Source organism: Malaclemys terrapin, chromosome 4 (genome assembly GCF_027887155.1).
Source record: "Malaclemys terrapin pileata isolate rMalTer1 chromosome 4, rMalTer1.hap1, whole genome shotgun sequence".
Taxonomy (NCBI): domain Eukaryota; kingdom Metazoa; phylum Chordata; order Testudines; family Emydidae; genus Malaclemys; species Malaclemys terrapin.
In genome coordinates, this window is record NC_071508.1 from 124,823,266 (window position 1) to 124,848,693 (window position 25,428).

At 45.0% G+C, this 25,428-nt stretch overlaps 2 protein-coding genes across 2 annotated transcripts in view; one reads left to right on the forward strand and one right to left on the reverse strand.

Moving 5' to 3' along the window:
* The first annotated feature begins 11,065 nt into the window (after positions 1–11,065).
* Positions 11,066–14,117, forward strand: FAM181A (family with sequence similarity 181 member A). The gene is made up of 2 exons (XM_054027496.1): positions 11,066–11,093; positions 11,535–14,117. The coding sequence occupies exon 2, from the start codon at positions 11,604–11,606 to the stop codon at positions 12,477–12,479; it is 876 nt and encodes a 291-aa protein (XP_053883471.1). The 5' UTR covers positions 11,066–11,093; positions 11,535–11,603; the 3' UTR covers positions 12,480–14,117.
* Positions 14,118–15,597: 1,480 nt separating this feature from the next.
* ASB2 (ankyrin repeat and SOCS box containing 2) overlaps positions 15,598–25,428 on the reverse strand; it is a 36,706-nt gene continuing 26,875 nt past the window's right edge. The window contains exons 9-10 of the mRNA XM_054026327.1: positions 21,323–21,476; positions 15,598–19,725 (exon numbers count right to left, since the gene is read on the reverse strand). Coding sequence (XP_053882302.1) covers positions 19,589–19,725; positions 21,323–21,476 — 291 coding nt within the window. The 3' untranslated portion in view covers positions 15,598–19,588. The remainder of the gene's footprint in view (positions 19,726–21,322; positions 21,477–25,428) is intronic.

Here is a 25,428-nt window from a genome sequence, read left to right on the forward strand (position 1 = left end):
ATCCCTCAGCGTTATTCATCTGCTGTACAATGATATAGGGGCTGAGGGTGTCCATAGATGCCCCCAAGGATGAAGAGGGGATCTAGTAGGAAAGAGCCAGTCACACTGATTCATATATAAAAATCCACTGTGCAGGTGTGACCTAAGAACCACCCAATACCAACTGGCAAAGAGTTCATTGTTCTGTCAGCAGCTTCTCCCAGGCCTGACAAACTCACTACACCTAACATATTGCTGTCATAGTATTTATCTATAAAGAATGTTGTGTGAGGTATCAAATGAATGCCAGTGACACACTGGTGATTAATATCTATGTATGTATTAAATACTAGGTGAGGTATTATGTATACCTACTTATATTATGCTTTAAAGTCTGTAACCAAACAAAGGAAGAAGCAGGTTTCTTCCAGACCAGAGGGAAGGTAGTTAACTCTCTGCCATATGTAAATTAAATATTGTGAGCCAAAAACAATGGCAGCTATATTTGCCTATAAAGTCAACAGGAAAACAGGATGATGTGGGAACGAGAACTCAGTATGACACCAGCACAGTGGAGAACAAAAAGAAATGTATTTCAAAGGTTTATTGGACTATAATGGGTACAAGGACAACACCCCATTATCTATTTCACTGAGGAACACACGGGTGGAGAGGGGTGAGTGGTGAACAAATGGGTCCTAGATTGAGTGAAAACCAGTTTACTCTGCAGGAAGACTTTGAGGGTGAGAAACCGCAGCATGTTAAGCTTTTGTCTCTAGAGAGCATGTTATACTTTTGTTTTATTTGTAACCATTTCTGTTTCTATTATTCTTACTCAATACCCACTAGAATCTGCAAATAAGTGTTTGTTAACAAACTTACATTTGTTTTCACCATAAATAGGTTGCAGTGCCGTGTTGTTATAAAGGACCTGCTCTTGAGCTGTAACCTTCCAGGTGTATGTACACTGTCTCTTTGGGGACAGCTTACCTGGTAATGACTGGGAGTTTCTAGTGACAGGGATGGATGCTCCAGGGGGATGGTTCTGGGGAGTTCAGTGGTGAGAGTGTCAGGGAACTGAAACACAGCTTAGCACCAACAAGTGTCTCTTGCTGAGCTGTGGGTGCGGGGGGTAACACAGTGACCTATGGTTCTGAACACCCTGAGAAAGTGTCTCAACAGGTTAAAACAGGGACTGCATTGTGCTTCAAATGCTGACTTTGGCTCCTCTTGTAGGATAGTAGTTTACTTTGAGACTGTAAAATGCATTATATACATGTCAGGTAGGTAAGGATTCATAATACCCATTTTATAGATAGGTAAGTTAAGTCATTTACTCAAGGCCACAGAATAAATCAACCTCAAATCCAACACCAGAACTGACACCCATCCCGTGCTTGAATCACCAGATCCCACTTCCTCTCTTTCCACAAGGGCACTTTGTTCTTTAACAGATACACCAATGCAGAGCACACTGTTAGGCTTTCCACACAACAGGTTGGGCATGTTGTTACATGCTTAGATTAGATTTAACACTGAGCCCAGGCCAACCCTTCCCCCAGAGCTTGACCTCCACAGCCCCCTGGGGAAGGGTTGCTAAAAGACTGAGGGGAGGAGGTACTTCTGTGTGCCACGCTTCTTCCATCGGTTTTCATGCTCCCCATTTGTGGAGGGAGAGGGGATGATCTGGGCCTGACAATATTTAGCAAAGCTAATGAACTTAGCAGCTCTGTGGCCACCTGTTATTTCTAAGTTCCAAGGCACCCTCTTCAAGAGACACACACAACTATGTGTATTGAAACATTTTTTTTTAATTTTCCATCTGTGTAGAGAGACGCAAAAGTGATGTTAAGCAGGCAGCCCATAGGGGACCTTTCCTGTTTGTTATGCTCTTGTTATCCTGATTGCAAACAAACAGACCTTCAGTGTGGCTAAATTAACACTGCCAATGAGCCATGCGATGCAGAATGGAATTTTGACCCAAAAGAAAAGAAAATAAGGTTGAAATTTTCTATGAAAATGGCCGCCTGTCTTTCAGTCAGTTATAGAACTGGTCAAAAAAGTTGCAAATTATAGTATCAACTAAAATTTTTGATTGAAAAACATGACAAAATTTCCAGGAAATTTTTAGCCAAAAAAGGTCTTTTTGTACGGGGATATTTAACTAACTGTAGTCATGGCTAATGTCTGAAGGACGCATTTTGATTTTCTTGTATCACAACAGCTAAGATGTTGCATTACCTTTCAGGTAAAAATCTGAAAGCTCTTTATAAACATGAAATAGCTCACCCTTGTACTACTCACATGACAGGAAATGATAACAATAGTCATCTTACAGATCTTAACACCCCTGTGTATATCCATAGTGCTGCGGCCCAAAGCAGGGTCTTGTTTTACAGGATGAAAATGAATGGTGGTTAAAGACAGCTCTGGGCTGCACAACAGTGGTTTCCATTCAGTCAATAGATTACTGGAAGGGATATAGCAGGTTTAGCTCCTCTTCCTACTCACCAAGCCACACCTGACCCTTCAAGCCATGGAGTGGGGAGCATCTGAATAAAGTGACTTGTACATCAAGGGAAACTGCTTTTATTGGCACTGAGTCTTTTAAATGACTCAAGGTCCCCACCAGTAAGCAATGTGGTACAATGATTTCAATGGGATACTCACATGGTTAAAGTTAGGCTGGTGTTGAAGTACTGTTGCAGTCGAGGTCTCTGTATGTATAGGAGTAGTGGGAGGATTTGCTGTGGAGACAGCTAAAGCCTGACATAGTTTAAAATAAATGACACTTTAGAAAAGCTTCTCCCATATTTCCATGTAAGAAAACCCACTCTTCCCTGCTCTCATTGCTTCAGCTCTGAAGCAAAGGCTGCATGGTTGAGAGCCTGTCTGTAATTTTAAATCTAATGTATGTATTCTCATGAATTACTTAACCTTGCATCCTGAAAATTCCCAGGAAGAGAGCTGTCGAGGGTGACATGTCAGATATGAAGTGGCTCTCCAGCTGGTCCCTGTCTGCATGCTGGGAAGGCATGTGGAGACATTTTTTCAGTTGCTGTACTAGTGTGACACTTTCACAGTGGAAAATGATGTATCATTCTTAAACCGTTGCTGGGTGGACACTTCAAAGTGCATTGGAAACTCAGAGAGAAGTGCCCTATTGTTAATTGTTCCTTTCACACGTACATTGGGATGAACATGGCTAGAGCAGAGAGGAACAAAAGGGCTCCAGTGGCCTCTTAGAGAAAACCCTATGCAGCTCAACCTGAGTCTGACCTTGAAAGGGTTTTAAAAATAAAAATCCTGCTCTCCAGTCTATCCCCTTAGGATCCTATTGTTATCCAGCTGCAGGGGAACAGGGGTACCAGAGCAGCAGACAAAGCCTCGTCATCATGAACTACCTTCTGCAGCAGCACAGTAGCTGCACAGGGGAAAGTGTTAGTGGCCAGAGCTCTTTGATTCTAAAACCAGCTACATTAGGAAGGGCCATACACAATGCAGCAAATAAAGGGCTAGAATGGGATGTGGGCCATGTCTACACTACAAAGTTAAGTCAACTTAAGTTACATTGATGATCATCCATCACCGTAATTAAACTGCTTTTGCATGTTCACACAACGCTTCTTGTGACGATGGAGCACGTCCACTGGTGGTACTCTTGTATCGCCAGAGAGAGAAGTGCTCCGTGAGTAGCTATCCCACTGTGCAACTCACCACCATCCAGTGGCGCTGGAACATTTTTTATAGTGAGGGTGCTGAAAGCCAGCAAACTATCCCCAAACTTTTTACCTTGCACTCTCCACCCCAGCTGAGGCCAGGAGCAGGGCCGTATCTCCAGGCGAGGGGGATACGGATAGGGGTAAGGGGGCTGAGGCTGGTGCCATGGTTGGGGGCAGGCGTGGGGCCGGCAGCTGGCACCCTACGTGCGGGGCCAGCAGCCGGGACCCCGTGTGTGCGGCCAGGCACAGAGCTGGCAGCTGGGACCCCACAGAAAACCTGGGGGTGCTGCAGCACCCCCCCCCCACCTCTACTTCTTGCACCTATGCCGCCATCTGCTGTTGGGTATTCTGGGAAGGGTTCGCAGTGCTTCATGGTGGCAGACTCTCTGTTCGATCATTCCAGGGGCTTCTGACTACATTTTGTGCCTCTTTTCAACAGCCCCTTTAAACTGTGTGCCCACCATCTCTGTCTCAAAGCATGGATCCTACACTGCTCTCCAATATTGTGATGAGTATTATGAATACAACACGGCTGATCCTGCAGTATTTCATGTGCTGTGAATCTGATAGTGAATCTGTGGTGTCTGCCCTGCTGGGTGCTATGGAAAGGAACAATTTAAGATTGCCTTTGGCATTCATGGAGCAGCTGCACACAGTGGACTGTCGGTTCTGGGCATGAGCAACAAGCACTGAGAGGTGGAATTGAATCGTGATGCAGATAGGGATGACAAGCAGTGGCTGTGGAACTTTTGGATGTGTAAAGCCTCCTTCCTGGAACAGTGTGCGGAGCTCGCCCCAGCCCTCTGGCACAGGGACACCAGAATGAGAGCTGCTCTAATGGTGGAGAAGTGAGTGGAGATCGCTGTGTGGAAGCTGGCAACTCCAGACTGCTACTGATCAGTCATGAATCAGTTTGGAGTTGGGAAGTCCACCATGGGGATTTTAGTGATGCAAGTGTGCATCATCTCCTGCTACAAAGGACTGTGACTCTGGGCAATGTGTGGGAACTAGTGGATGGCTTTGCAGCAATGGGATTCCTGAACTGCAGTGTGGCGACAGAGGGCACGCATATCCCCATTTTGGCCCTAGATCACCTTGTGACAGAGTACATCAACAGAAACGGCTACTTTTCTATGATTTTGCAAGCTCTGGTGGATCACTGGGGTCATTTCACCAACATCAACGCGGGGTGGTTAGGGAAAGTGCATGATGCACCCATCTTCAAGGAACACTGGCCTGTACAGAAAGCTGCAGGCAGAGACTTTCTTTCCAGACCAAAAGATTCCACTGGGGGATGTGAAAATGCCCATAGTGATCATTGGAGACCCAGCCTACCCCTTGCTCCTATGGCTTATGAAGCCTTATACCAGAAACCTTGACTGATTCAACAACAGGCTCAGCAGGTGCAGACTGACGGCTGAATGTGCCTTTGGACAATTAAAGGCTCACTGGTGCTGCCTTTTTGTCAGGTTAGACCTCAATGAGGAAAATACTCCCATGTTCATAACAGCCTGCTGTGCTCTGCATTACATTTGTGAAGCTAAGGGGGAAAATTTTCTGCAGGGGTGGAGCATTGAGATGGATTGGCTGGCTGCTGATTTTGAGCAGCCAGATACCAGGGCTGTTAGAGGGCCTCAATGGGAGACTATTCAAATCAGGGAGGCTTTGAAAGGAGCATTTTGACAATGAGCCCCAGTAATGTGTCTGTCTGTAATGCGTTTAGCCAGGCATTGTTTTCTTGCACTGTAATATGAACCTTGTAATGATTGCTGTGTGCGCATTAATTGTACAATGCAAATGCACCGATTGCCACTGTGTATGAATTTCAGCAGCAGCAACCATCATTTGTAGGACACACGCAAAGATTCCTTATCTTTCTAGAAGTACATTTTTACTCAACAACGATACAAACATTATTATATTGTGCCAGGGACATGAAAATGAAGGACATATTTTCAAATGAGGCTCTCACGGTTGGGTATGTGTCCAGCTGTCGTTGTGATACATGTCCTCTAGGTGGAGTGCATGGGGTACTGAGACAGCCTGGGAATATGCAAGGAATGTGGGGGTGGAGAGTGGGGAGGGCATGGAAGGCAGTTCTGTATGGGCTGCAGGGGGAGGTGAGAACAGATGTGTTCTGTCTGCAGTTCAGTCAGGTTCCTCAGCATGTCTGTTTGACCCTGTAGCAGCTGTATCATCCGCTCCTGCTCCTGTTTCTTCTCCTGGCTATCCATACATAGTTTCTCATTGATAGCCTCTCTCCATGCTCTGTGCTTGCAATCCAGAGCATCAGAGGATTGCAGCACCTCCCCAAACATGTCTTCCTTACTCCTGGTTCATCCTCCTTATCTGGAGCCACTCAGCCAGTACGCAGGAGGAGACAGTCAAGGACACAACTGCAGAAGCTAAAGAAACAATAGAGGCATTATTGTGAGTGCACTCACAACCTTGATTCGAACAAGTTAGAAACACAACTTGTTTCAGAGGGGTATCACTATGAGCACCATTCTGAATATTGGCACCATTTTCCACAGGCGCGGGTGATAGCAGCTAATATCTCATTCCTGAGGGTAACCGGGGATGCAAGTGTGCAGCTTCTGCTTGCATGTGGCTGCTAACCGGGTCTGTATGCTGCTTGCCTGTGTGCTGCTTTGTTGCCTGCAGAAGTAATTGCCAATTGGTGCGGCAAAGTTTCCTACAGTAGGAGAAGAAGCAAGACAGCCTCCCAAGAAACCTTCAGCAGAGGATTGCAGAGTACCTCCAGGGAAGTTTCCTAGAAATCTCAGTGGAGGATTCCTGTGACATCCCGTGGTGCATCAACAAACTTTTCCACAGGGCTCCCTCTGCCTAGCTACACAGAGGAATGAAACCAGATACAAATGGTGCTTATGTTGGTTATTTCAATTCCTCTTCTATCCTAGTTAAAAAAAGGAGACCTCTACCTCATGTCTCCCTGCAGTATCAAAGCACAATGAATACTTATCAGAGCTCCCCTCTTCTGCATCAGGCATGCCAGAGTCGGAGTGCTGGGACTGGCTAGACCACTCAGAGTTAAGAAGAGGTCCTGGCTCGCCAGGCCACGGGACATTCCTGTTGCCTGACCTCCAGCTCCTTCCTTGTCTACAACGTCATTCTCTGGCTTCACTCTGCTAGCCACTGTCTCCAGCACCCGCCCCCCGAAGTATCCACGGGGCTCTTAGCAGTGGAGGTGGGGTTGCTGCAGAGAATGGTATGCAGCTCTTTGTAGAAGTGGCATGTCTTTGGTGATGCACAGATCGACAATTGGCCTCCCTTGCCTTCTGGTATGCCTGCCTCAGCTCCTTGATCTTAGCACAGCACTGCTGCATGTCCCTATTGTGCCCCTTCTCCTCCATGCCATGAGCAATCTGCCCAGAAGTATCAAAGTTCCTGCAGCTGGAACAGAGCTGTGACTGCACAGCCTCCTCTCCCCACAGACCCAGCAGATCCAACAACTCCGGTGTATTCCAGGCAGGCATGAGTTTGCTGCAGGGAGTCGGCATGGTCAGCTGGGTAGATGTGATGTGAGCTCTCCAGGCTGAGCAAACAGGAAGAAGCATTTCAAAAATTCCTAGGGCTTTAAAAGGGGAGAGGCACATGCCTGAGTACCTGGCTGCAGGGCAGCGGAGTTCAAACTGGTGACCAGAGTGGTCACAATGGGCATTGTGGGACACTTTCTGGAGGCCACTTAGGGTGACATAAGCAACTCAGTGTCTACACTGACACTGCTTGCTCTAAGTACGTCACCATAAGCGCTATGCCTCTCTTTGAGATGGTTTTATTATGTCGGTTTAGCAGGAGAGTTAAATCAGCGGGAGGAGCATTGCAGTGTGTCCACCTCCACCGTTAGGTCGACATAAGATGACTTGCCAACTTAACAGTGTAGTGTAGACATGGCCTTAGACGCCACACCTGCCCAAGGGAATAACAAGGACTAAAAAGCCCACAAAGCGGTTACAGGGGGTAACAGGCCTGTGGGAGTAAGCAGGGCTAGGCACCTCATTGGAGCCAGAGGGTGAGGAGTAGGCACGGAATGCATAGCCTTAGATCCACCCACTCACCCCACTTGCTGGCCAGAGTAGCTAAGGTTGAGGGAAGCAGTAAATTAGGAGGAAGTAGGGGAGGAACTGATACTCAGAGGGGTGTCTCTGAGCCACACCTCTCAGGGTTGTTCCTCCCAGCTTGTGTACCTCTCCTTGCTCAGAGCTCTCACCACCTAGCTCATATAACGAATGAGCCGACACCATCCTAGGGTAACTCCATCTACATCAATAGAGTGAGGCCAGAATGAACTTGGCACATTGAGTCCCAGCAATCATTTCACAGAGGAGACTTGAGGGGGCTCACACTTTGCCCAGGTAGAGGTGGCTCTGTTACACGTGCCGGTGGAGGATCTGTATAGAACCTTTCAGTATGTTGCATGAGTTTCCCAAGTTTTGGCGGATACAGCTCATTAACATTCTGTGACAGCCCAGAGCAGTCCAAATCCTTCTCCCATCTATTTGTTATACTCTCTTCCCGAAATCTGGGCCAGCCATTAAGCTCTTTAGGAGGGGATTACATTACTCAAGGGTTTACACAGTTTATCCAGCCTGGTTCATATGTTAAGTATACACACTATGTAATTTTGTTACCTGGAAATAAGCAAAGAGATGAGCCCTTGGAAGGATACCTGTTTACATTGGTTGGATGAAAACACTGTTCATCTAGCCTGTGCAGCATAAAAAATTAATCCTGGACATGGCAAGCAAAATGATCACTGTGTGAACTGGGACTGGAAGATTAGTCTTTGATTAATATATCAAGAGACGGCTGCTTGTCATTCCCAAGCAGTGTGTGTGTGTGTGGAGGGCACTGAAATTATAAGAGTGCAGAGAGATTTCTAGCATGGAATAACACAGGACTGAGGTCTCAGGAGAGTTTCTTATAAAAGTTCCTGAGGCAGAGTTGTCTACACTAGCGCTCCCACTGGTGGAACTGCCCCTGTAATTGGAATGGTGGGAACGGTTATGCAAGGCAGCCTACTGTAGTTACAGCCCCATCTGGATGATGATGCTGTGCTTATATAGCACTTTGCATCAGTAGATCTCAACTTCTTGTCTGCTGAAATTTTATATTGTCTCTTCAAGAATGTTTACCCTCTTCTGCCTCAGTTAGTTGGAAACAGAGAGACAGATGCTTGGGTGCCGTTGGGAGGTTAGTGCAATGGAACCAGTTGCAGATCACCAGTGCTGGGGATGGATCTGTGCCAGCCCAGACTCCAGTATAGTTTGGAGCAGCCACTGCAGTGGTGTAACCAACAGCTGGGGCCATTTTGGCAGCTGGTGATTGCCAGAGGACAGGAGTGTTCCAGCCATGCCTCTTACTACTGGCCTCACCCGCTCCACCAAAAGCCGGGTGGCCTAGGGATTGTGCCGCCCTGAGGGAATTCTCTGTTGGCTGGACCTACCAGCTTCAGAGACCCTTTGTGCCGATGAGACCTGTACAAAGGGGCTGTGGCACATTGGGGATCTGGCCCGGCATGTAAATCCAGTCTTTAAGAAAAAGCCTTAAGGCCTGATTTTGACCTCACACTGTGTTAAACCAGGGGTAAAACAATGAATTTAGTGCAGTCAATGGAGCTATGCTGATTTACACCAGCTGAGGATCTGGCCCTGAGTTTTTACATGGCCCTTACATGTGCAGAACTCCTGATGACATCACAAGTGGCTGGGGAAGGGATGAGCAAAAAGGCAAAAGGGTCTTCAAGATCTGGTGCCAAGTGAGACACTTAATTTAAGGTGCGTCATCCACCCCACATGGCATAAGCAAGCACTTTTCTTTCCTGTAAGGAAAGTAAAATGAATAGAAATGGGCACAAGCTGTAAAATACGGATGTTGGCTGGATTTTAAAGTTCAGGTCTTTGCAACTGGCCCTTGAAAGAGTGATTCTTTTGTTTGCAAAAGCTGGATCTGGGTTTGGATTTCAGACAGCCCCAAAGCATGGATGTGTTTGGATCCAGAGATTATATTTGGGCCTCTCTGTTATTAATAATAATTAATAAGGTTTAGCCCTTATATTGCATTTCCACCTCAAAGGCACTGCAATCTTTATTAGTCTTCCCACTGAACACTGCAGTTCAGCCGATGGCTGCTCAAGCCTGAGGCGCTGGGAGTGCAAGCTGCCTTGAGTTCTGAATGGCTGGCATTTCTGAAATTCACCAGGGGCAGGCTTTTCTGCTCTCCTATTCTCACAGATCTCCAAGGGGACAACGTGCATCATGGGACTCCGGGTTTTACTGTGCTATTAAGTTATTGCCACCCCTTGGGACAGCCCTGCAAGGAGGAGGAGGACTCGCATAACTCTGGATCAGTAAAGGAAGCAGCTCAATTAGCATTTCACACGCTTTTCTTCGCTCTCTTCTTCCCTTCCCTGCAGTGGGCATGCTTTCCCCTTAAAGGATTGTCCTGTTTCTGCTCCTTGCCAGCGTTGGCAGGGTGACAGTAGTCGAGTGTGCAAACTTGTGCTATTGTCCCCGGGCCAGGGGGAGTCATGGAGACCCATTAATATGACACAGGAAAATGTTTGCTGATGGCAATTCTATGGGCTTTGTCTAACTCTTTCTCCATCATGACGACTCGATTTAAGTCTCTAACTGTTTGACTACAGATGCAAGAGTACTATCCAACTCCATCCCTTTGTCCGGGCAGTTTGAATGGGTAATTCAGCTTTTGTGTGGCTCAATTGAGGGGGCAAACATAAAGACAAGATTCTTGAGCGCTCAAGCTCCCTTTCCATGGATATCTGCACATCTCTTTAGAGATTTGTTCCTTTCCTACCTTTTTTTCTGACATCATCCTCCCTTTAAAAAAAAAAAAAAAAAAAAAAAAAAAGCCCTGATCAAGAACAGTTAAAAGCAGGCTAGCCTGGTCTCCCAAACTAGCATTGTCCTGTGTCATTGAAGCATGGTTACTGCCAGCCTCCAGACAGCTTTGGGGTAGTTTAGAGAAAAGGGTGTCTAAACTTTCTTTACTCATCAGCAGCATATCATGTTGGATTGTGTTGTTGGAGGGGGAGCAAAGGGAAGGCCCTCACAGGGGTGGAGGAGGAAAAAAGGGGTGGAGGAAAGAGTGGAGAATGGTAGAAATCACAGGGAAATGGTCGTATTTATTAGCTGTCTTTCTGTGGCTGTCCCCATGGCGACAATTTGTGATGACAAAGAATGTGAGAACGGGGGAGCCTAATGCCTGATTGGGATGCTTTGTATTTGGCAAAGTGGCTTCTGATTGGTCTGAGAAAGCCCCCTAACTAGAAGGAGTTGATATTCATTCAGCTTACTCAAGTGCTGCTAAACTGCTTCTAAACACTCAGAGGGTCCGGTTGCTTCTCTAAAGGTTGGTAGTGTATAACCTGTATAACAAGATTAGCCGGGGAACTGGGTTCTTCTCAGCAGTGATACAGTAACAATCAATATTAGAGAGACAATCTACTCAGTGTGTGTGTGTTGGTTACAGTGACATGGAAGTGCTGCTGAGCTTTCTGCTTACGCTTTAAACATTACCTGTCTAACAAGATTAACCATTTGGTTCTCAGCGGTAACAAGCTGTCGTGTGTGCGCGTGTGTGCGCGTGCCATGGTTGTGTGATTGCAAGGATGTGGATGTGCTGCAGATGTTTCAAATTTCGCTAGCATGACAATCTGACACCTGGCTTGTTCAGCTGAGAAGTTTGATTTGTTCTTGTTTTTCCCATCTACTTGATGCTTTCGATTTTTTTTCCTGCTGCAGGGGAGCATTTGGGTTTGAAGTCATGAATATGTCCCTCCTGCTTTCACAGGTTTGCCCAGGTTTGAGGAGTGGGATTATAAACTTTTGATGGAAATCTCCAGGAGGATCCCTCTTTGAAATGGCATCAGACAGCGAGGTGAAAACGTTACTGAATTTTGTGAACCTGGCCTCTAGTGACATCAAAGCTGCTCTGGACAAGTCTGCTCCCTGCCGCCGCTCAGTTGACCACAGAAAATACTTGCAGAAGCAGCTCAAGCGTTTTTCTCAGAAATATTCCAGGATCCCAAGATGCCACCCCAGCAAATCCATGGAATCCAGCTCCAAACGGGGGGCAGAGGATAGAAATCGCAGTTCAGACCCAGATGGCCCGGATGCAAATCACTGCAAAGCGTCCAGTGAAAAGGCCCTGAGGCTATCAGAGGTGGAGGAGAACTTCAGTGGGGGACAGGTTTTGCAAGAGCAAAGCCCAGAGTCTTTAAGGCCAGATCAGGTGCCCATGAGGAAAAGACAGCTGCCTGCTTCCTTCTGGGAAGAACCCAGACCAACTCAGAGTCTGCTGGTCGGGAGCTTTCCTGCCGGATTGGATGGGCTCCCAAACTCCAGGGACCTCCCTCCTTACGAGGGCAAGAAAAGCAAAAAGGGTCCTGATACCACTGAGCCAGGCAGCCCCCCTCTGCCTGCCCAGCCCAGTGGGGAGAAGGAGCCTATCAAAGTGCCTGGGACATCCTTATCTGGCCGGATGAATGCCTGGAGCTGCTGTCCATTTCAGTACCATGGACAACCTGTTTACCAAACCCATGGAGCCCTACCTCAATCACCCTTTCCAGGCCTGGGGCTATGGAGGAAAAGCACAGCACCCGCAGGGGAGATCCAACACTTCTGCAAGGAGGCGGGCAGTATGGGGCAGAAACTATACAGACCAGTGGTTTTGAAACCCATCCCTACCAAGCCGGCAGTGCCACCTCCTATTTTCAATGTGTTTGGATACATTTAGCCTGAGGGAAGGGAGGGGATTTTGTGCTGTGTACGGTAGCTCTTTCAAATGAAATTGAAATGTAACTTCAGCCATTGGCCCATCAGCCAGTCACACTGTGGAGCAATTCTTAGGGAAAGAATCTGCTATCATTTCCATCTGTCTATAGACGGGTAGCTATTACAGGCTGCTCCTTTAATCAGAAAGGCACAAGCTGGCTGACTTAAATAGTGGTTGTGAATACTTTTGGGTGTCAGTCTCCTCTCACTGCACTGGTATAAATCAGGAATAACTCTTACTGAAGCCAGTGCAGTTAAATGTCAGGAGAACTGGGCCTCTTGTATTTAAGATAATTGTTTGACCCAGGGTGTGTCAGGCTAAGAACCATTTGGAATCTGCACTTGTAACCCCTACAAGACCTTTTCCATATGGGAATGTCTTTATGGGGACGCCCTGCACCAGCAGCAGCAATGACATGATTAAACTGATAATATCTCTTGTACTTTAAAGTCATTCTAAAGAAATCAGTTAAGGTTTTCAGGTCACTTTCTTTTACCGATAGGACAGTATTTAATGCAGAAGATAAGTTTGTAAGTCGATTTCAGCTCTTCTCTTGTGTAAATATCAAGAGAGTTTAAAAAAAAAAATAAAGCAGGTAATTTTGTCTCCACATCTCGAATATGTTCAGATTGCATGTTTATTGTCCTCCCAGCGAGTAGATTCAGGTTCAGTTTGTAAAGGTGTTGTCATTCAGAAATGAGGGCCTGATTCTCTAATCATTCACAGTGGTGTAAATCAGGAATAGCTCCACTGAAGGCTATGAAATTAGCCAGTTTAAAACTGGCGTGAATGAGAGCAGACCTGCCCTGTGACAACTAAGAGAATAGACTGGAAATGGTTTAGCATTTGAACATGTAAGTGCAACACCAGTGATATAAGAGAGAGGATCGGAGTGTGAACACATTGGCACTAAAGCCTCAGGGTATGTCTGCACCAGAAATGCTACAGTGGCCCAGCTGCCGCACTGTAGTGTAGACACTTTACTACAGTGTCTGAAGGGCTTCTCCCATGGCTGTCATAAATCCTCCCTCTCCAAGAAGCAGCATCCAGGTTGACAGAAGAATTCTTCCATTGATCTAAAGGTGTCTACAGGGGGCTTAGTTTGGCTTAACTATGTATCGCAGGGGGAGGGTTAATTTTTCACATTCCTTAGCGACATAACTAGATTGACCTATGTTTTAGATGTAGACCAAGCCTCAGCTGATCAAGGCAATGAGCTTCCCAGGGACAATTCTCTACTCTGCCTGAGGACTGGTCTACACTAGGAGCTTACATTGGCATGGCTACACTGCTCAGGGGTGATCCACACCCCCGAGCAATGTAGCTATGCTGACCTAACCCCGAGTGTAGACAGCACGAGGTGGACAGAAGAAGTGGTTTAAGTGTAGACATGCCCTGAGTCTAAGATGGAAAGCTGCAGATAAATAAGTACCCTAGTAGTTTGCACGTTATTCACTTGCAAAGCTGGTCATGTATGATGCAATCACTTCTGATAGGTTAAAAGGAGCGTTTTGTTAAACTTCTCTAAAGCCTACAAAGAAATTATGCTAAACAAATAGGACCGGAGACTTATGATTAAATATTATGGACTTGATTCTCCAGTCGCTTAGTGGTGTAAATCACTGAGGTCAATAGAGCTACACTGTATAAAAGTGACAAGAGAATCAGACCATATGCATCAGCTCAGGGTCTGGCCTTGTATACTGCCTGCAACTTTTATTAAGGGCACGCAGATAATTCTCTGGCCAGTGGGCCCATTTTTCCCAGCCATCTCAATCATAACCCTGAGAGTAGCCTATGCAGAAGTGAAGCCACAGTGGGTTATTCCTGTAGTCTAAAAGCAACAGCATGAAAGATGAACCAGGCTTGAGTCTTAACTTCCTTCTCCTTGTGCAGTCATTAACACCTGTGCAAAGAAGGCATTATACAACATGATTGTCTGATCTGGTAGCATTTTACCAGCTTTGCATAGTTGTAAATAATAGCATAAGGTTCAGAAGAATCAGATCCATAGGGTCTTGGGGGCCAGCATGGAAGTGTGGGTCTGGCTTCTCTATCATACTTCAATACCTCCTCCTTGTCTTCAGAAAAGACTCCATGAAGAGGCAGTGTCCCTGATCCTGCAGCCATTGAAGTGAAATGCAAAATTTCCTCTTAGGAGGAGAAATGGGCCCAAGAGAGGCAAACTGCAGAGCTACAGACAAGGGGTTCCTGCAGCTCTTTCTCACATGAGTGGCCCTTACTCACACTTGTAGTCGGACTGAAACCAATGGGCCAGATGCTGAACGCAGGCTGCCAGCAGGCAGGATGACTGGGATCAGCACCTGGCTCTCTGGAACCACTTCAGATTGTATGGTTCCATCAAAATGAAAACACTTCATGAAACTGGGTCAATGTCATTTCAGAGGAAAATGGGGTGGGGGAGGGAGAGGGGGAGGGAGAGTTCTGACGTCAAACCACTTCTGTTTTTTTTTTTTAAGTGACTTTTCATTTAGAAGTTTTCGTTTTGTAGGATCATGGCTAGCACTATAATACGATAACTCTAGAAAGTCAAAATTGGAACAAAATGTCAAAATGAAACATTTCTATCATTCTTTTTTTTTTTTTTTTTTTTTGTAATTTTTTCTTTGCAAGTTTGGAACGAAGCCAAATTTCAGAAGCCAAATTTGTAACGAAGCCAAACGGAAATCCCACTTTCTGGATGGTTCTAGTTCCAGGGCTGGGACCTTTCATGGAATTCTGGTGTATTCTAAGAAGTGAAGCAGCAGTGCTCCAGAACTCGAATGACATCATTACATGTAGCTGAAGTAACTGAAGAGGTTTGTGTGAGACATTCTTCTTAAGTCTTCTGGGGAGCTACAACCTCTCCTCAGCAATACAAGTCTCCTCTTCCTGTGACTACTGTTTAGATTATTACTTATTTCTGCTTCGATTGGTTCAAACTTTCCCCAGATACCTCTTTGTTCAGGGCCTCAGAGCAGCAGGTAACATTTTAGAATGTTAGTTTATTTGCATTTTGTTTAGAAGCTGAAAAACATAACACCGGAAAGCCACCATTTGCTAAAACATAATGCAAATGTAAAATATTAAACCCACACTATATTTTATAAATAACGGCAAAAAATAATAAAACAATTGAAAAAGCTTTTGTACAAAAAAGTGCACAAGAACATAAAGTGAATTGCACATGTTGCAATAAAAAAGTACAGTATTCTGGCCATTTAGTATTCCTGGAAAAGCTGACAACACTTCTCATCACTGAAGATGTCTGTCCTGATGCATAAAAATATACCATTTTACTGCATATTGGAACTACTGAACTGGTTCCAAAGCCTTGGCTCCGAAGTATTTTTTCAATTTCACAATGACTTCTATACAGCTGTATTCATTGTTATAAATGAAAAGAGAGTTTGTACAGATTCAGGACATCAGGTGTGAGAGAGGTAGCCTGCCCTGTTTTAGTGCAAATAAATGTAAATCAACTGTGGAAAGGCTGGCAGTGAGGGTCAAGCAGAAAGGATAAAGTGATATCGCGAGTGCCAGGTAAAATCTTCAATGGAGTGATCTCTCCTCAGTTTATGTGCACAGTATGGGCCTGAGTCTGCTCTTGCTTGTACTAATTTTATACCAGGGTAGCTCTATTGATTTCAGTGGCGGTACGCCTGACCGATACAAATATGATAGAACAATCAGGCCTGTAGGTATCCAATTAAGGAGTAATACGTCTTTTGCTCAACCCATACCCAGTTTCAGTTTTTCCAGGTTCAACAAAACAGAACAACCCTGCATCCCATGATCATTTTGCATATGTAAAGGTTTCCTCTCCAGAGTATTCCACAGCTTTGGATTGCTTCTGAAATCCCAGCACTACTGTATGTACGCGGTTTGTGAGTTCAAATCATTCCATCAGAAAGGTGGCCTCGGATAATCTGATTATACAACAAATAGATATTTAGGTAAACCATCTCCACCATGCCGGGTTTCAGTATCAATATCTGTTTGCAACTCAGTCTGATTCTAGCCTGTGACACTGGTTTAATTTCAGGGGAGTTGCCCCTGATTTACAATAATGGAAGTAAGCAAGAACCAGGCCCTCCACGCTCAACCCACAGAGGTGTGAGCTATGCCAGCTAATTAGGTGATTTTTCTGTATATCAAAAGCTACTTAGTTCACACACTACTGTTAGGACTACTGGAGCTGGCCTGTGGAATCCTTTCACATGGGGTGTGCACTTTATTCACAGGCATTAGTCTCTTCAGTGAAGTAAGTGTTCCCCAGCATAAGTCAGGGCTGTATGGACAGGCCATGCATCTGTTCATCTAGGATATTCAAAAGCAAGGCTGTGTCTGAGCAGCCCTAGGGCTTCCTTTCAGGCCAGCGGTAATATGCCTGGGCTCACAAGGAGGGCTCCCAGCTTGGGTCTTTTTCTAATTATTGTATGTTTGTTTTTTGGCAAATTATGATGCATTATTGAAAGGGGGAAATTTGGGGAGTTTCAAGTGGTGTAAAAAATTGTTTTCTTAGAATTATGTACAAATTCTCTGAAGCGCCATGCTGCTGGAATGAGTTACCAGACAGCAGGGGTGATTTTCAGAGCTCCCTCCAGCAAACGGTTTGCAAACCCCAAAGGCTGGATCCGAGCTGGTATAAATGGGTGCTACTCCACTGGAGTAATGGGTGCTGTGCCCATTTACTAGCTGCAGAGCAGGCGCCTGTTCTGAATTATTTTCCTTCTGAGGTTGCTATATCGAGCTGCTCAGCATCTTGCAGGATCTGGCCCATTATTGTTTTTGGAATGGGAAATAGCCTGCTGTTTGGCACCTCTTCTGTCCTTCATCTCCCTTTCAACCCTGACAGAGTGTCTGGAGTGTAGTTCACCAAAGCAGGAGATACCCACCGGAGGAGGAAAAATGGTCAGCATCATTGTTAGACCTGAGAATGAGGGGCCAGAACATCAGCGGGAGTAAATGAAGACAAGGGGTGGGGCTTTCCCCATTTTCACTAGCTGAGGAGCTGGCCAGGCACTAATCACTTTCTTCAAAGCTCTGCTAGAGGATCACAGCTCAATCTGAATTGAAACGGCGTTGGTTTCTCAACTGCCATTGCATTTTGGAAGGGGACAGTCAACACACAGGTGCAATTAGCTGCAGTTGTTGCTACTGATGCTTACATCCCAGACCTTCCAGCGCTTGCGGAATTTCACCCCAAACTTTGGGCAAAAGCAGACATGCATGCGTGCAATTCGCTTATAGTTTTGTGGTACAAGTCTACAAGAAGAAACCTTTGTGCAATGCAGCCCCGTTTGTCATGAATAACTGTATTTCTCCTGCTTTGCTTAGATTTCTGTCTGAATCAGTATCTGGTGGGCAGGTCAACACACAAAACCATACCTAATGTATGTATGGTTGGACGTGCAGATAATCTCTGGTATGAATCCAAATCAGACTGAAGCCCAAAACTCCTTTTGTGTTTACAATAAGAGGGTGAAGAGCCTGTGTATTTCTAGGCCAAGATTAGAAATAAATGGAGATATCCCATCTCCTAGAATGGGAAGGGACCTTGAAAGGTCATTGAGTCTAGCCCCCTGTCTTCACTAGCAGGACCAAGTACTGATGTTGCCCCAGATCCCCAAGTAGCCCCCTCAAGGACTGAACTCATAACCCTGGATTTAGTAGGCCAATGCTCAAACCACTGAGCTATCCCTCCCCCCAGATTGGCAAAGATAGGGGTCTAATGTAAATCCTTATATAGGTGCCAAATAAGTGATTTGATTTTCAAAGGGGCTGAAATCTAGCAGCTTCCATTGATATCAGTGGGAGCTTCCAGGTACTCAGCACTTTTGAAATTCAGGCCACTTAGGGACAAATTATGATACTGTAATTTTCCTTGAGTAGCACCTTACTGCACAAGTCCCCTCACTGACTTCAATGAAATTACTTGTGGCATAAATAAATGTTCAGTGTAAGTGTATCATAATCTGGCACTATTTAAATGCATAAATAAGGACATAGGAGCCTAATTTTTGAAAATCTTAGTGCCAGTGTTTATAATTTTGAAATAATCTGACTCTTCTACAAGTAACAGTAGCTCAGTGTCTTGGCTTCACTAAAATCTGTTACCTGAATTTCAGGGCCTGATTCTGCTCTCACAGCAATTTTATGGTGGACAAAATCCATTGACTTCTGTGGTGCTATTTTGGATTTACACCAGTTAAAAGGAGTTCAGAATTGCTTTTGGATCTTCACTGCAGAAATTCACTTACACCAGAGCCCTGTCTACTTCTTATGCACATTTAATATACCACAAACAGTATTTACTGTGAGCTAAATCCTTCAGTCCTGGTATTTTTACTCAAATAAAATGTCCACTGACTTTAACAGGAGTTTAGGATGAGTCAAGTCTTCTTGGTTTGCACCAATATTTACAAAATGTCTTTATTGGGGAGAAAAAATCTTCTCAAAAGCTCTGAGTTTTGAACGCTTGGAAATCAAGTGAAAAGGCCAAGGAAACAAAAAATAAATAGGTGAGAGAGATAATGTCAAGGTACCAGAGAATTAGCAACCAGCAAACCGCTCAGTTTAACATGACAGAAAACAAAATAACATTCAGGGAAATGTGATTGTTTCCCCAGATATGCAGATTCTTGACAGTTACTGACTCCTGAGCACTGAAGAACTCTAACTTCTGAAAGACCCTCAGGTCCTTTTTGAATCCCGCAATGTCACGTGGCTTTGACTCCGCTAGTTTTTCAGTGCTGGCGTTCCTGTCCCCTTCCCTACAGATCTCTGAGGTGTGTAACATTCCAAAGCACTTGTTTTCTTTTGGAAAAAAAAATCAAAGGATAGTCTGTCCTGTCTGTGTCACTCTGTGTCTTTCACTCTCTGTTTCTTCTCTCTCCCTTTCCAGCATTGTAATGCACACCGATTAGCTATGGGGTGATCCTGTGTGACATTTGACACAGGTTCATTCCCATCATGCAGTTTGTTCAACATGATCATGTGAATATTCTCCTCTCTAATGAATTGGGTTGTTGCACAAGGAAGCTGCTGATCACCAGGTTTGCACGAGGTCACTGTGAATAATCATACTGTAGGTATCGAATCAGTCTGCCCGGCAGAGGCAAAGTGTCAATCAGTGTAATGCGGTTTCTCCCAATCACGTTTCGAACCTTGATCCGGCAAAGGTGAGCGAGAGGCCTGGGGGGCTCTGGAAAAGAGACAGGACCTAAATGTTAGTCGGGCATTTTCAGATCAGTTGAGTTATTAAGCTAGGTCAGTGCCTCACATGCTGAGCCATTACATTTGTTAGGGGCTGTGGAGGAAGGACCCCCAGCAGCGGAGTCTGTGCAGTCAAAGGGGATGAACTGTGCGGTGAGCCATGTATGGTGTGTACATCCTCTGCACAGCATGCAGCTCAGCTGAGAGTTTGCACCTTAATACATGTCCCGCACTAATCACAGCCTGCATCCAGTCTGTCCGACATTGCAGCCCTGTGGAGTTTGAGGTTCAGACCTGTCGGGGGGAGGGCAGCTGGCTCCATGTGCTAACGCATCGCACCGCCACGTGGGGCTGGGAGCTATGTCCCTTGTTCTCAGGCTGGCGGGAGCTGAGACACTATGTGAGGCGGAAGAGAGGAAATACTTCAGATAGCTCTGTGGCAACCCCTCTGGCTCGACCAGGAACCATGCTCAGCCCTCCTTGGCCAGAACAATGGTAGGCACAATATGAGGCCTCGCAGGTGGGTGGGGAAATGGGGTTGGGATCCCCAGGATTCTGAAGAGGGGGGGCTGAAAGAATCCCCTGGAAAGAAGGAGATTTGTAAGTTTGGAGGGGGAATAGGGTGAACTCTTGTGCCAATGAGCCAAGTCACCAAGTAATCCTCTGCATTACCAAACGCCAGCCGTGAGGATCTGCCAGCTCAGCTGTCATTACAGCTGACCCCCTAATGCAAACGCAGCTTAGCAAAAAGGTGGCGATGCAAATATAAACCAGAGGAAAGCTTGAGGGATAAACACAAAAGGGTCTCTTTATTTCTAGAACAGTGAAGTCTCACTGGGATCCGTGGCTGCCCAGGCGCTTAGGTGTAGTGCAGAAAGAGGGGACAAGAGGTTAGGACTCCTGCAGTCCATCTCAGACTCTGCTACTGTCTTGCTGGGTGGCTTTTGGCAAGTTACTTAATTATACTCAGTTTCCCACTATTACTTACCTGGCTCCCCGAGGTGCTGTGGGACTCAATACATTAATGTTTGTGAAGCCCCTAGGGATCCTTAGATGAAAGATGCTTTAGAAGTACAAAGTTTTAGTATCATACTGCTGCATTTCAGGCTGTCTGGGAAGGGGGGGAGTGGGGAGGGCGGGATTATTGACCTGCTCCGTTTTGACTGATGTAGAGCATAGACCTAATGCTGCACTTTCATCCCTAGTGTGTCTCCATTGAAATCAGGGATGGCTTGGACCCAGTGCATCAGATCCTCAGCTGGTGTAAAACAGCTTAGCTCCATTACAGTCAATTGTGCTATGTAAATTTATGCTAGCTAAAACTATGGCCCAAAATGGCATTCAACCCTTCTGGGATAACCTTATAGAACGTAATAAGGTTGAAACCAAATACAGTTCAGTAGAAATTACACTAAAGACCTACCCTACCTTTCCACAAGGGATCCAATGATAGAGCATCCTACCTGTGAAAGAAGGTGGTTTCTGACTGGCTGAAGCTTTTTATGACCATCAGGCTGTCCCCCAGCAATGTGACTTCCCTGGTACCGATTCTGGCTTGTGTAATGTAATTCAGCCCCGCGTCATACCTGCTTTCTCTTTAACAACTGCCCAGTCCTCGTAGCTGTCTATGTGCTCCTTTAGCCGGGCACAGAGCTGCACATTGCCCACATAATCCAGGAGAACATCGATAATAGGCCCGGCCCAGCGATTCATCTCCGGAGCAGACACCATATCACAAAACTGAAACAAAAGCCAGAGCTACTGCAGTCAGTGTGAAATTGATAAGTTCCTCAGGGGGGAGAGACTGTCAGGACATCATGTTGGTTACGCCTTCATACCATGGATAAAGACAGTTCTTAATTTTCCTTATGAAAACTTCTACTAAAAACCCTTTATTGCTGCTGAGGGAAACATCACCCCCTCTCCCACTGTGGGTGAATGAAATAAAATCCCAGTGGATTCCTGGCTCTGGAGCATGGAAGAGGTGTCAACCATCTATAGGACCTCAGTATTCTTTGTCACCCAATAAGGGTCCTCAGGGTAGCCAAGGATCCATGAGTGGCTGGGTGCTTGGATGAAAGCCCACAGCTTTCCCTGGATACCAGCAGAGAATCTGCTTTAAAGTCAGAACAATCTTAGGCTCTATCACCCTTAGCATGTTCCATTTCTCTTCTTTGAGATCCTAGTTTGGGGAAAGTCTGAGGTAGCAGTTGGCAGGGCTGGTAGTGCAGGGGCACAGGGCTTCAACGTGGAAGGACGACGCCTCCAGTAGATTCCCTGAGATCTGTAGGTTTGTGGGGGAGCTGAACTCCTGGCCAAGGACCAGTCTAGTGGAGCTGCTACAAGATAAATCACATGAAGCTTTTGCTTCACTATGTAGGTTATTCTGTGTCGGAAAACAAACTAGGCTTAATATGGGGCCAAAGCCTGCAGTCCCCCTTACTTTCTCCTGAATCAGGAAAAACTCATTGTCAGTGGAAGCTGGTTGGCGCTCAGCACCTTTGAATATCAGGCCACTCATTTAGATGCCTAAATACAATCTTAGAAGCCTGACTTTCAGCACCCATTTAAAAAATATGGCCTATCTTTCTAAATAAATCTAACCCCATCCATCTATTTCTTTTAGGGGGCCGTGTTGTGACTATCACCAAAGTATCTGACTGTTTTCGAAGTAAATTAGATCTGTGTTGCAAGGTCCCCAGTGGACTTCAGTGGGTCTCCTACTCTTCTTCTGGTTACAGGAAGTTCTGTTTGGGCTACATGGGCCTGATTTGCCCACTCCTTACACGTGGTGTTGGCATTCACACCTGCCTAAAGGGAGCACAAATGAGTGTAAAGTGCTACCACATCCAAATGGCAGCACTTTATACCCACTTTGTCCAGGTTTAAATGATGACACACCGTGCAAGACAATACAGAAGCAGATCCTGTGTCTAATGTTCTTATTCTTCTTTCCTCTGGCAGCCACCCTCTCTGCACATACACAGACAACATTCAAACACTCATCAAATAAACTAACAAAAAATGTTTGGGGAAAAAACCACAGAGTGCAACCCTAGGAAATGTGAGCGTTACAGAAACAAAATTACACTGGGACTGGTATCAATCTGGACTTCACTCTCTGCACAAAGGTGTTGGGGTCCCCCCAAGACCTCTTCCATTCGGTTCCCTAAGAACTCCATTCGACTCCAGTCTCATCACTCAGGCTCCTTAATTTGGCAGAGAGCAAAGCTATGCTGAGTTGGTTAGACTCAAGCATTGGGGGGAGGGGCATAGGCATACCACACATCCAGAGTTACATTGCAAACCTCTTCCTTCAATTACATGTACACATTGTGTTGCATTGACTATACATTGCATCACATGTTTTGGGCTTGGCTTGGTTATTCTGTAGGAACCAATTTCTGTACAGCATGTGTAACGCCCACAGATCCCAGTCCTTGGCAGATGGGATCAAACCTGGGACATCTGAAGCTTAGTGTATGAGCCTCTACTACATGAGCTAAAAACCACATGGCTCTGAGCCAAGGCTGTAGTGGACTTATCAATCTCTAAATGGTCTAGGTGCCACTAGGGGGGGACAGAGTACCACAGCAAGTAGGCATGAGTTACACATGCACTGCCCATGCACAACTGACGCTTTACCTCATCTTTACATTCCTAATTTATCTCATCCATTTTTATCTTGTCCATTCAAAATAATTCCTTGGGTGTTCCCCCTTATCTTATCTAGTACAGACATTCTGTTTCCAACTGCTGATCCATTTACCTCCCCAATCGAGTCTCCCAAGAAATGAGGCCTTTCCATGTCCAATACCCATGTCAAGCCAGGGCTACAAAAGGTAAATACCCTCTAGTGGCATTACAATAAATTACTCTTCATCTTCATATTTCCAATATTCTAATTCTCAATACATGAATTGAGAAGAAACCAATTGTTTCCCTTTTACATGGGTAAACGAAACATTTTATGGAATCATGAACTAATATATTTGTAGACTGATCTCCCTATCCTAATGTTCGTAGAAGTCTTAAGTACTGTAGATTGGAACAATAAACTTCAGCAACAACAGTAATAACATGTAGTGATGTACTTTTCAGTTCATCTTCTGATACCTAGTTAATTCAGATCTATTATCAGCTTTTGGTCTGTAAACACTTATTGGTGAAAAGTCTGGGATGTCTGTAATTTCAGGTAATCTCATATGACTGAAATAATGAGTGCATGTATTTTATGTGAAGTTTAATGACGAAGGTCCCAAATGATCTCCTGGGCTTTATTTCAAAGGATAAAGATATACAAAAAATATTAACAAGCTAAACCATATACACCTATCTTTTATTAACCAATCCCCTAGTGCCAAGAAGCAAATTTTATCACAATTTTATAACAAGATGAGGGGAAATGCCTTCTATGCTCAGTGATTTCTCTTTTACTTTAGGCACAGGTAGGATTTTACATGACTTTAACTAGTTGTGTTATGTCAAGTTTAAACTGAACAATCTTCAGGGCAGGGATTTAGTTTTGTGAGGCATCTAGCACAATTTTAGGCACTAGAATAATAATAATAGTTGAGACCCAGACTGGGAAATGAGCTATTTACATGGGTAAAATGTGAACTGGTTCTGAGTTGCTTAGAAATCATAGATGGGTATAAACAAAAACCATCTTCTGTCCTTAGAATTCTAATCACTACACTTTATGTTGAGTTCCATCCATGTCTTGTGTACTTGATGGGCCCTGATTTGTTATTTTCTTGACATGACAAACAAGTGATACCTGCCTCAGTACATCCACTCGTGACAGGCACATGCTTAGTTTGGGACCAGTGTGTTGCTAGTATGGGTGTACCTTTCCTACATTCTTCAATTAAGCTGTGCAGGGGAGAAGAAAAAGGAAAGGGATAAAAATCCCTGATTTCAGAATCCTTTGTGGCATTTCTGCTCCAAAGAAGCAAGCAAATAAACAACCCCCCAAACTCCAAAATACATAATTGCTAATTGCTTAACGCTGCTTGTTCTATATATGGCCAAAAAAGGCTTTCCATTCAGTGTCTATCATTTTGATCATTTCACTTTTTTAAATCTATTAAAATGTATAATCAGACTTCTCAAAGCAGTCTAGGGGAATCTATCATTAATGATAGCGGAAGATATGTCTGAAACATATGGCTATATCAGAAATATGGCTAATTTACAGCAACTGGGCATCTAAATCCCTTCAGTGGATTTGCAAATATCAGCCTATGTGTCTAACTCCCCTAGACGGCTTTGAGAACCTTAACTATAATTTATTTATTTGTCAAGTATCAGAGGGGTAGCCGTGTTAGTCTGAATCTGTAAAAAGCAACAGAGGGTCCTGTGGCACCTTTAAGACTAACAGAAGTATTGGGAGCATAAGCTTTCGTGGGTAAGAATCTCACTTCTTGCATCTGAAGAAGTGAGGTTCTTACCCACGAAAGCTTATGCTCCCAATACTTCTGTTAGTCTTAAAGGTGCCACAGGACCCTCTGTTGCTTTTTACTTATTTGTGTTGCTAATATTGTGACTCACACTTTCTCTAATGCTATACATTCAGTAAAACAAATTACTGCAATTATGAACTTTCACTAGGTTACCCTCCCAACCAGAGGGGCTAGAAGCCAAATTTGATTTTAATCAAAAGGGTAGAGTCTGTGTAAAACATCACCCC